This window comes from Monodon monoceros, unplaced genomic scaffold (assembly GCF_005190385.1).
Source record: "Monodon monoceros isolate NGI ecotype Baffin Bay Population unplaced genomic scaffold, NGI_Narwhal_1 Super_Scaffold_7, whole genome shotgun sequence".
Classification (NCBI taxonomy): domain Eukaryota; kingdom Metazoa; phylum Chordata; class Mammalia; order Artiodactyla; family Monodontidae; genus Monodon; species Monodon monoceros.
The window spans coordinates 30,649,429-30,661,435 of NW_021703784.1; the positions used below are offsets into that span (position 1 = coordinate 30,649,429).

At 38.5% G+C, this 12,007-nt stretch overlaps 1 protein-coding gene across 3 annotated transcripts in view; it reads right to left on the reverse strand.

Annotated features, from left to right (window-relative positions):
- Window positions 1-10,455, reverse strand: part of CFAP300 (cilia and flagella associated protein 300) — a 28,363-nt gene extending 17,908 nt beyond the window's left edge. For 2 of the 3 annotated variants that reach the window (XM_029209197.1, XM_029209198.1), the window contains exons 1-2: window positions 10,320-10,441; window positions 10,028-10,109 (exon numbers count right to left, since the gene is read on the reverse strand). In XM_029209197.1, coding sequence (XP_029065030.1) covers window positions 10,028-10,109; window positions 10,320-10,429 — 192 coding nt within the window. In that variant the 5' untranslated portion in view covers window positions 10,430-10,441. Of the gene's footprint in view, window positions 1-10,027; window positions 10,110-10,319 lie in introns of all 3 variants that reach the window. The other variant, XM_029209199.1, reaches the window with a different exon arrangement.
- Between the last annotated feature and the right edge of the window lie 1,552 nt (window positions 10,456-12,007).

The window sequence follows — 12,007 nt, forward strand, 5'->3', positions numbered from 1 at the left end:
TTATGGTGTCCTTTACTGTGCAAAAGCTTTTAAGTTTCATTAGGTCCCATTTGTTTATTTTTGTTTTTATTTCCATTACTATAGGAGGTGGATCAAAAAAGATCTTGCTGTGATTTATGTCAAAGTGTGTTCTTCCTATATTTTCCTCTAAGAGTTTTATAGTGTCCAGTCTTACATCTAGGTCTGTAATGCATTTTGAGTTTATTTTTGTGTATGGTGTTAGGGAGTATTCTAATTTCATTCTTTTACATGTAGCTGTCCAGTTTTCCCAGCACCACTTAAGTAAGTAATCACTGCTTCTACTCTCCCCAAGTAAATCTAAATCTAAATGTAATTGTCAATTTAATTCTATCCAAGGGGCACATAGAAAAGTGATAAATTTCACTTCTTAAAAAATGAAAACTTTCTGTATGGCAAAAGAAAGAAAAGTAGCCAAGAGTTTTATTTCCAGGCACCAGCAGTTGACTCTGGCTGTAAAGATCTGAAGAGAAACTTATTAAAAGTATCTTAGGCAGTCTACTGCCTAATTATCAGGAGATGTAGAGAATCAGGTTAAGTGGGTTAAGTGTTGGGCCCTCAGAATAACACAAAATCATATGTAGAACTGCCCTGATGAGGAAACAGTCATCCTTGCTATAGTCCCTTCAAGCACTAAAAAGAGGTACCATGATCCTTTCCTCACCAAGGCTACTGCTGTTCCAGGACTGTCCTAACTGAAAGCTGGATGCCTTTGCCACCACCTTTGTCATAAAAATTCAGGATTCTGTGTGTACCTCTTTCCTTAAGTTGCTCACTTTTCAAAAACTGGTTTTGCACTGATAAATCTGGTTGGTAGCCCTAGATCCCAGGTTTGTGCTCTGAGTGCAAAAGGGGCAAGTATTACACAGTGAAGAAAACCATCAACAAAATGAAAAGGCAACCTACTGAACAGGGAAAATATTTGCAAATTATATATCTGATAAGGGGTTAATATCCAAAGTACATAAGGAACTCATACAGCTCAATAACAACAACAACAAAACTCCTAAAAATCTGTTTAAAAAATGGGCAGAGAATCTGAATAGACATTTTTCCAAAGAAGACAGACAGATGGTCAACAGGCACATGAAAAGATGCTCAACATTAATCATCAGGGAAATGCAAATCAAAACCACAATGAGGTATCACTTCACACCTGTTAGAATAGCTATCAACAAAAAGACAAGAAATAACAAGTGTTAGCAAGGATGTGAAGAAAAGGGAACCCTCATGCACTGTTGGTGGGAATGTGAATTTGTGCAGCTACTACGGAAAACAGTATGGAGGTTCCTCAAAAAATAAAAAAATAGAACTACCATATTATCCAGCAACTCCAATTCTGAGTATTTATCCAAAGAATACAAAACTCTAATTCAAAAAGCTATAGGGACTTCCCTGGCGGTCTAGTGGTTAAGACTTCACCTTCCAATGCAGGGGGTGTGGGTTCGATCCCTGGTCGGGGAACTAAGATACCACATGCCTCAGGGCCAAAAAACCAAAACATAAAACAGAAGCAATATGGTAACAAATTCAATAAAGACTTTAAAAATGGTCCACATCAAAAAAGCTATATGCATCCCTATTTCATTGCAGCATTATTTACAATAGCCAAGATATGGAAACAACCTAAATGACCTAAATGTCCATAGGTGAATGAATGGATAAAGAAGTTGTGGTGTACACACACACACACACACACACACACAGGAATACTACTCAGTCATAAAAAGGAATGAAAACTTGCCATTTGCAACAACATAGATGGACCTTGAGGGTATTATGTTAAATGGAATGTCAGACAGAGAAAGACAAATACTCCATCGTTTCACTTATATGTAGAATCTAAAAAAACAGAACCAAACCAAACAAATAGATACAGAAAGCACACTGGTTGTTGCCAGAGAGAAGGGCTGGGAGGTGAATGAAACGGGTGAAGGGGTTGAAGAGGTACAAACTTCCAGTTACAAAATAAATAAGTTATAGGTATGTAATGGACAGCATGGTGACTATAATAACACTGTACTGCATATAAATATATATATAAATATATATATATATTTTTGTGGTATGTGGGCCTCTCACTGTTGTGGCCTCTCCCATTGTGGAGCACAGGCTCCGGATGCGCAGGCTCAGCGGCCATGGCTCACGGGCCCAGCCACTCTGTGGCATGTGGGATCTTCCCGGACCGGGGCACGAACCCGTGTCCCCTGCATCGGCAGGCGGACTCTCAACCACTGCGCCACCAGGGAAGCCCTGTACTGCATATTTGAAAATTGCTAAGAGAATAAAATTTAAAAGTTATCATCACAAGAAATTTTGTAACTCTGTATGGTGACAGATGATAACTAGACTTACTGTGGTAATCATTTCGCAGTACATACTAATATCAAATCATTATGTTGTATACCTGAAACTAATATAATATCATGTCAATTATATCTAAAAACAGGCAAGTGTTTTGGATTCCACTTCGGACTTCCTAAAAAATGAAAGGTGGAAATCACTCCAAATCACATGTATGTTCAAGAAGTGCTGGGCAGTCAGAAAACATAATGATGTCCATGATGAGTAGTAAAGAAAAAAAAACAATAGACTGGGAGGAAATATTTGCAACAAATATGATTTAAAAGGTGCGGGAGGGGGCTTCCCTGGTGGCGCAGTGGTTAAGAATCCACCTGCCAATGCAGGGGTCACGGGTTCAAACCCTGGTCCGGGAAGATCCCACATGCAGTGAAGCAACTCAGCCCGTGCACCACAACTACTGAGCCTGCGCTCTAGAGCCCGCGAGCCACAACTACTGAAGCCTGCGTGCCTAGAGCCCATGCTTTGCAACAAGAGAAACCACTGCAATGAGAAGCCAGCGCGCCACAACAAAGAGTAGCTCCTGCTTGCCACAACTAGAGAAAGCCCGTGCAGCAATGAAGACCCAACGCAGCCAAAAATAAATTAAAAAAAAAAAAAAAAGGTGGGGGAGGATGACATCAATGGCTTAAAAAAAGCCCAATATTTATAAGAAAAACTGACAGTCTGGTTTAAACATAGCCAAAGGCTACAAAAAGTCATGTAAAAATTACAAATAGCCAATAAACTTATGAAAAGATGCTCAACTTCAAGAGCAGTGAGAGAAATGAAAATAAAACCCAGAAGATATCATTTTTACTCATTATATTGGCAAGATTTTAAAAGACTAGTAACAGACTTCCCTGGTGGTCAAGTGGTTAAGACTCTGTGCTTCCACTGCAGGGGACACGGGTTTGATCCCCGGCTGGGGAACTAAGATCCCACATGCTGCACAGTGTGGCCAAAGATAAAAAAAATAAAAAGAGTTTTGGTCAGAGTACCAGAAGATACGCACTCTTACATACTGCTGGTGGAAGTGTGAATTTTTACCACCTTTGGGGAAGTATTGGATACTATTTTGAACTTTAAAAACATGTATAGCTTATGAGCCAAGAAATTCCTCTTTTATGTATGTGTCATATAAAAATGAAACCACCAATAGATAAGATTTATGTGCAAGGAATTTTTTTAATAGTATTGTTTGTGGTGTCAAAACCTGGAAACTTCAGTGCCCATCAGTAGAATGACTGAATAAAATGGCTGAATAATAATAAAATAAAAGTGGTTGAACACAGTATATCTATGCTAGATGGTATGTAGTTATTGAAAAGAAAGTATTAGAATAGAATGTAAGCTCCATATCCTTTTTTTCTTATTCACTGCTATATCCCCAGGGCCTGGCATTTAGCAGTTACTCCATAAACGTTTACTGTATTGAATTTGAAGGAAAGCCGTAAGTATTTTGAGTAAAAAGAGTAGTTTAAAACTAATATGTTTGAAAAAACAAAATAAAACCTCTATTTATATGACCATAAACAAAAGTATGGAAGTATATATACCAAACATTAACAAGTCACCTAAGAAGTGGTGGTTGTGTAGGCTTGTGGGAAGAGCGGGGTTGAGAGGGTTGGATTTGATAAAGATTGTTGACTCTTTGTTCTTTGTTGTTTAGATTGCTGCAGTAAATATTTCTCTTATTCTGACACTCCCTTTAAGCTGTCACTCTCTTTTCCTAAATAGCTTTTTGAAAGATGAGTCTATCTTGTTTCACTTCTCTGTCTACCAGTTATTCTTCTGTATCTGGCTCTTGCTCCCATCACTCAATTGAAAGTACACTTGACATCACAATTCCAAAAATCAAATGGACGCAGTCCCTGCTCTCATAGAGTTTACAGACTAAAAGGGAAGATATTAAGTAACACGCTATGAGTGTTATGAAGAAATGCAGGGTGCTATAATGCAAGTACGTAATAGGTAGATCTACTCTACTGGTTTTGGGAAGAAAGGTTAATGCAGAAAGAACATTTAGGTTTAGATCTAAAAGGTGAGTAGGAGTCAGCTGGGCAAAAGGTATACTGGTAAATTCTTAACAAATTCTTAAATACCCCTTCCTCCCTGCCAAAAGCCCTGATTTGTAGCACTTGCTGATTTCCAGGGTGGATTTCAAGTCGCCAAAAGCTTAACAACCAGCAAAGCTTCCTGGAAATTTAGCAGTTAGGCTGTCCTGAGCTGGTTCCAGCATGACACTGGCAAGACTATTTTTCAAGATGAAGAAAATGTCAAGTCTGTAAGGGGAGAATGGAAGGGGGACTTCCCACTGAAGACAAGTAATGAGGTTCAGTGTGACCAGAGTTGATGGGCTGATGGTCTGATGAGGTTGGGGAGTTAAATAGGACCTTGTAGGTCAAGTCAAAATTTTTTATCTTAATCTAATATTGATCTAGATTGATCAGTATTTTGAGCTTAAGGGCAGTTGGAAGACCCTGAAGAGATGTAAACAGAGGAAAGATGTGATTAGAGTCATATTTTTAAAAGCTCATTCCTGCTGCAGTGTAGAGATTAATTGAGGGGCTGTAAAGAGGCTGATTAGGAGGGATGGTACTACTGTAATCCAGAAAGGTCTGATGTTCCCATGAGAATGCTATCATGTCAAAATGATAGAGAAGTGGATGGATTCAATGAATCCATCCAAAGGGAGAAGGAGGAATCAAAGATGACTCTTAGAATTTTTGCATGAATAATAAGGCAGAATGAATGTTGTTTAATGAGAGGCAAAAGTGGAGAGGACCAGGTATGTGGGTGAAAATTAGTACATTCAACAAATATTTGTGAATGTCTACATTATGCCAAGCAAGACAAAGTCTCTGTTCTCATGTCTCCACATTCTAATGGTGGAGGTTAAAGGTAAACAATTTACAGGTATCATATATGCCCAATTACAAAAAGTCTTCCCCCAAATTATTCTTCAGAAAAAAGGGAAGTTGCCTTATGACTTTAAAAAGTCAAATAAAGAGTGTTTGTGCAATTATTTTAATTTATATAATACACATCTTGAAAAGATACACATATGCTGGAATTAACCCCAATTAATACTGGTTCTGAATGCTTTTTAGAGGTCTTCTGAAGAATCAGCAAAAGGGGGAATTTAATTCAGGTTTAGTAATTATCCCTGGGGGGTATCCACTTACAATTACATTTTAAATGTCATAATGAAAGGAAGTAGGTTAAGTGGCCTGCAGTGAATTGGCCTGGAGCCAATGGAAATAAGTCTTCATAAAGGCCCCTCAAAGCAACAGTTGTTATTGAAATCACAATTATATACCTGAAGAATGAATTTTTTTAAAGAAAACAAAAAACCCTGCCCTAATGTGTACAAATGGTATTTTGCGTTATAGAATTTCCAGTGAGACATTAGAAGGGATTCTCTGAATCTCAGATAGCTTTAGGAAAGCTGATATCCTTTGGAAAAATATTTGATTCACAAACTAGTTCCAGTGATAACAAAGATACTGATGTCAAATGCATGTGAAGATTTGCATAAACTTGTTTCATAAAATGTGAGTAGAAACATATTTCTAAACTAATATTTTATATAACACAGTTTAAATGTATGTTTATTATATGTCACAAATATGAAATATAAGTAGATGTTTGACTTTATCATCTATCTGGCAGACTGCTGATTTCTGATCCAATATCAAATCTCTTCTTCTTCCTTAAGGAATCCCAATTTTATTTGGGACAGCAATGTGCTCAGCTAAACATTTGCAGTTCCTAGCAGTCTCTGTGGTATGTGGTCCTGAGATGTAAGCAGAGTCTGGTCATGAGATATAATGTGTTGTGTGGATCTTCAGAAAACTCTAAATTAAGGAGGTCCCTTGTAGGACATATGGAAGATTCCTGTCATTATCCCTAGTCCATGGTGAGGATGCCAACACTATATACTAAGCCCAGAGCTTTCTCTTGAGACTCAAAGTGAGATAATATATTGAACTATCTAGGATATTTCCACTTGTATGCACCTCAAATTTAGCATGCCTGAAACTGAATTCATTTTCATTATATACTCTTTTCCACTTTCTGTGCATTTAAATTGGCCACTCTAATCAACCAAATCAAAAAGTTGGTCATCCTACATGTTGCCCTTTGCCTAACTCTCAACTATCTTATCAGTCCTTGAGTACTACGTTTCTCATAAACGTCTCTCCAGGCTATCCTGGTGCCCCTGTCTTAATTCAGGGTATCACCATATACTGTCGGGAGGATAACAGTTTCCAATTTGTTCTCACTGCTTCCAGACTCAGTCCTAACAATCTACCTTCCATACTTCCGCCAGGTGATCTCAGTACTTTAAATATTACTGTCTTGCTGAAAGCCTTTCAGCAACTCCTCAGCAGCTAGATAAAGTCTAAACTCCTTTGTATGGCACATAAAGTCTTATACAATATCGTCCCACCCATCTGTCTAAGATAATCCCACTTTGTCTACCTGACAAACTCCTACTCATCTTTCAGGCCCTAGCTCAAGTGCCCTGTCTTTTGGAAACCCTCCTTTAACCACCTCAGTCAAAAATGACCACTTTCTCTTTTGTGCCACTACAGTACCTTGTGCATGTTATGTTTTATATCACTTCTCATTCTGCAATGCAATTTTTGGTCTGTTTCCTTCTCTTTAACTGTGTATTGTTCATCTGTACAGACTTAGGAACTAAAGAAATATTTGCTGGATGAATATTTCCTTCCTTCCTTCCATCCACTTACTACCTCACAAGTAAACTTTTGGAATATAATTCGTTTTTAAGTTGAAAGGGAAAATTCATAATCTGGAATCCTAGTTTAAGCAGTACCCTTTGTTCAGTTATAGTTTTTGTAGTAGAAATGACATGGAAGTTGGAGTCAAAGGCCTGGGTTTTGCCATTTGCTGGGCAAGCTTGCACAAATTATTTAACCATTCTGAGCTTCAGTTTCCTCAGCTGTAAAACAGGGGTCAAAACACCAAATTTACCAGATTGTTGTAAAGATTAGTGATAAATGGATAAAAAGTGCTGAAAGCTAAATCTGGCACACAGGAGTCACTACTGCTTTGGGAAAACACTTTGTAAAGTAGTATACAAATGTTAATAACAATAACAGCACTTATCATGAGCCAGGCATTTTGCTAAATATTTTATATGATTCATTGAATCTTCATAATAATCCCATCAGATATTCAGTATTTTCATTTTCAAAAAGACAAGCACTGTGATCATTTTGCAGAAAAGTAAACAGAGGCTGAAGAAGGTTAAGTAACTTGCCCAATGTCATAGAGCCAGCAAGTGGCAAGAGTTGGAATTTGAACAGAGACAGCTAACTTGAGGCCAAATGAGCGGGGGATCCAGGGCTCTAAGCATAAATGATTTTAGGGACTCTAAGAATACAAAACATCTACTTTTGAAAAACCCCAAAAACATGTGAACATACTGCTGGAGTATCTCTGAGTTCCTTGGAAGGGGATTCTCTAAGTGAGGAGCTTTAGCTAGTGAGGGGCCCTGAAGATTCATTAGCTTCAAGGTAAATCTCCTTCTGGGCTATGCTCTTAGCCACAGTGCTTTATTTCCTCCAAATTAGTTACATGAGTAAAAATAATGATTGTATGAATACAGTTCTTTAAATTGAAATATGGGAATAATACTGTCTACCTCACAGGAAAAATTAGGATAAATAAACATGAAGATATTGAAAATTAGTTTGAAAAAAATTGCCTGCTATTATGGAAATTTGTTGTGCTTTACGGATGAATTTTGATTTTGTTGAAGAACTTTGTGTCTATTAAAACCCAAATTAGTTCTACACCCTTCTCTATGAAATTTTTCTGACACCAATGACCCTCCAATTGAGTGATCTTTTGTTTTCCTTGTGCCTAGGCCACCTTATATATCCTCCAGTATTGAAATTATTTTCTCTTGTAGAGAGTTCTTTACATTTCTAGCTTCCAAAACTGTACACATCACTTACAAGCTGGGATCAGGTCTCTTCATCTTTTTAATACCTCCCAGCAGGGATACAGTAAGTATCCAACAAATATTTATTGAGTAAATGGCTTATATTAAAAATTGTACAGCACTCTAAAATTCAGCAAATTAAAATCCTGATCATCTCCTTTTAAAAAAGTATTAATTTGAGAGCCAGTACTGGCATAAATGAAAAATACTAAAAACTATACAAATCTTACCATGAATATTTGACAAATGTCACTAATGCCATCATTAGTGGCATATTATATTAACATTATAACACTAACTTAGGTAAAGGGAAATAGACATTTAACCAATTTACCCTCTGTTCAGGGTTGAAGAGTATTCCACCCTTAATCCTCTACCCAAAATTCATGTCCTTCTTGGAACCTCAGAAAGTGACCTTAGTTGGAAACAGGGTTGTTGCAGGTAAAATTAGTTAAAATGAGGTTATACTGGAGTAGGGTGGGCTCTTAATTCGAAATGACTGGTGTTGTTATAAAAAGAGAAGAGACACAGTCATGGACACATGATGAGAGAGAGCTACGTGACTTTGACAGAGGTAGAGATTCAAGTTCTGCAGCTGCAAGCCAAGGAGTGCCAAGGACTGCTGGCAACCATGAGAAGCTAGGAAGAGGTAAGGAAGGATTTGTCCCTATAGGTTTCAGAGAGAGCATAACCCTGCTGACACCCTGATTTTGGACTTCTAGCCTCCAAAACTGTAAGACAATACATTTCTGTTGTTTTAAGCCACCCAATTTGTGGTACTTTGCTACAGTAGCCCTGGGAAACTAATTTCCCTCACAGTAAATATTTTGGTTTCTTAACTAGGCTAATATTTTCTTCACTGCACTATCATTCTGTATGAGATGATCTGATTTTTTTATTTGTTGGCAGTCTTGCCACGGGTCTGTAAGATCCTTGAAAGCCAGGCTCCTGTCTGTCTTGTTCCTTCTAGCAACCCCACCACTTGACAGAATTCCTAGCACATGGTAGCTCTCAGGAAGTGTTTGTGAATGAGTAAATAAACTATGCCAACTATGCTACAGTCAATGCCTGAAGGGCATGAATGGCAAAAATAATATCACAAACCATAACAGTATTTTCCATTTAATTGAGGATTAAAAAACTTCAGGATTTTAAATAACGTGAATGAAATTTAACAAACACACCAGAGTTTGCACCTTCAAATGAGTTTTTCCCTTTTCAAAGCAGCTACCTCTACCAGCTAAAGACTTATTCCAATAACTGCCACTCCTTAAGACTTTTTCTGGAATTCTTCATTGGAACTGCTAATAGAGCCTGTACTCACAGGGTAGACTTGATTTCGAGAAACAACCAGAAGTACTTTGAAGCTAACCCTAGTAAATAAAGCTGGTGATAAAGCTGGATAATATTAGGTGTACCTACTAAAAGAGAGACCCAATTTTCTAGCGAGAGATTGACTTTTCAAAATAGAAAAGTTCTATATGGCAGGATACTGAAGATGAGCTAATCTATGGTGATACGAAATATAAAAGTTCCTCTTAAAACTGATCATTTGAACCTTTTTATTATTCTCAAACTCCAAGAAAACGACGTCACTAAGTAATGGCGTCTTCACAAGAATTTATGCCGAAGTGGGAAAAAATGTAAAATCAGCAGTGGTCCAAGGGACTCTCCAACCCCCATACCAACCATAACGAAATCATCCTTCCGATAAACCTGAAACGTCTGGTCAAACCCGAACGCCTGCGCCTTGATTCTACCCAGCATGGACCTGGGGCAGAGAAGAGAAAGACAGTCAACTTGGGGTAGCATCCTCTGGGGGGAGCACATTCAGCCCGTCCCACGCACGAAGTCCGCCCCTCGCCCCTGTTACTGCTGCCTCCCGGTTTCACTCAGGAAGGGGCCGCCTCGCCGTCCGACCCGCGTCTCCGCAGGCGCGAAGACCGAGGGGCTCTTCTCTTCCTGCCCCTCGGCCTCTCACCACTGGCGGAGCCGGCTGGTGGTCTCCGGCGTGCTCAGAGACTTGAAGGTTTTCTGAGGCAGGAATCTGAAGTAGTAGCCGCCCAAAGGCCCTAGCTCCCCAGCCGCCATCTCTGTATTGGCTGCGCGGAGCGACGGTCGTTTCCATAGCAACGCGGGGCGGTTTCCATAGCAACGCGGGGTCCGTTGGGTGGGCCCGACGCTTCGGGGGCGGGGCCAGAGTGGGGCGGGGCCACGGGTCTACCTAGGCCGAGGAGACCCGCCTCCCGGCCCGGCTGCAGCTAGCGGAGGAAGAATCCCCCTTGGGGTTTCGGGGCGCCGCTACCGCAGCTTCTCCCTCAATTACCGTCACTTTCGCTCCTTCACGCCGTGTTAGCGGTGCTGGAAACTAGGGGTCGGGGGCGGAGAAAAATTGCCAGTACATAGTTGTTGAAATTAACTCGATAATAATTACGCCGCGTGGGTTAATTTCTTTGTCTCAAACGGTGTAATCTTAGATTTATAGCTATCTAAGTTTAGTGACTCAAACATTTCTGAATAAAAAGTTATTCTGAATTAATTAGGTTAATTAATTAGGTTTAACTATCATGACTACTTGGGAAACTATTCTTTTACCATCCGGCTTTTTTTTTTTTCTTCAAAAGTTACATCTGAAGGCTAAAGTAATTTTCCACATACACTACAGTACAACGTGCTGTTTAATAGAAACACATATTTCTTATTTCCTATTGAAAATGACCTTTCGTATCTATAGTTTTGTTGTCGTTTTGTTTCGTCTAATAGCTGTGTATCTGAGCTTCAGAAGGGGGAGAGAGGGATGTTCTTTTCCACCTCCTTGCTAACTCCCTTTCCTTTTCCCCTAGTCCTCCAAAAACTGATCTTGATTATTCCATATTCAGCCAACAGCAGTAGGAGAAAGAGGGAGGGAAACGCACACACACAGAATATTCGTTTTCGTTGTTGATTTTAGTTTTTCATCAAGCCTTGGTCTTCTAAGTAGATTTAGTCCTTTTATGTTATGGACATGGTTGGGTTTAAGCTTACCATCTTGTTTGTTGTTTTCTAATTCTGTTCTTTTTTCCTTTAATCCAAAAGTAGGCAAGAAAGAAGGAATAATAGAGTATTTTTATTATTCCATTTTTCTCCTTTTTAGCTTTTTAGTTATACATTTTAGTATAATTTTTATTGGTTACTCAAGATAAAATATGACTCCTTGATTTATTACATAGCACCTTAACCCATCACTTACACTATGTTTCAAACAAGAACCTTACAACAGGTAAAATCTATTTATTCACTTTTCACCTTTCAGGTTTTTTTGGTCAATATTTTACTTCTACACAGGTCCAAAATACATTATTTTGTTACTGTTATTTTAAACAGCCAGTAATATTTCATATTTGCTAGTATAATTACCCTTTACATTTTTCTTATTCCTTCCAGCAGTTCTGAATTTATAATCTGGGATTATTTTCATTGAGTTTGAAAATCTTCTGTTGGTATTTCCTATAATTCAGGTCTTCTGATGAGTAAGTTTCTCAGAGTTTGTTGTCTGAAAATGTCCTTATCGTCATTTTTAAATGATATCTTACAACAGACTGTACAGAATTGTAAGTTGACAACTTTTTTCCAGCACTTTAAAAATGTATTCTGTTGTCTTCTGGATTCCAAATTTTTGTTGAAAGGTCA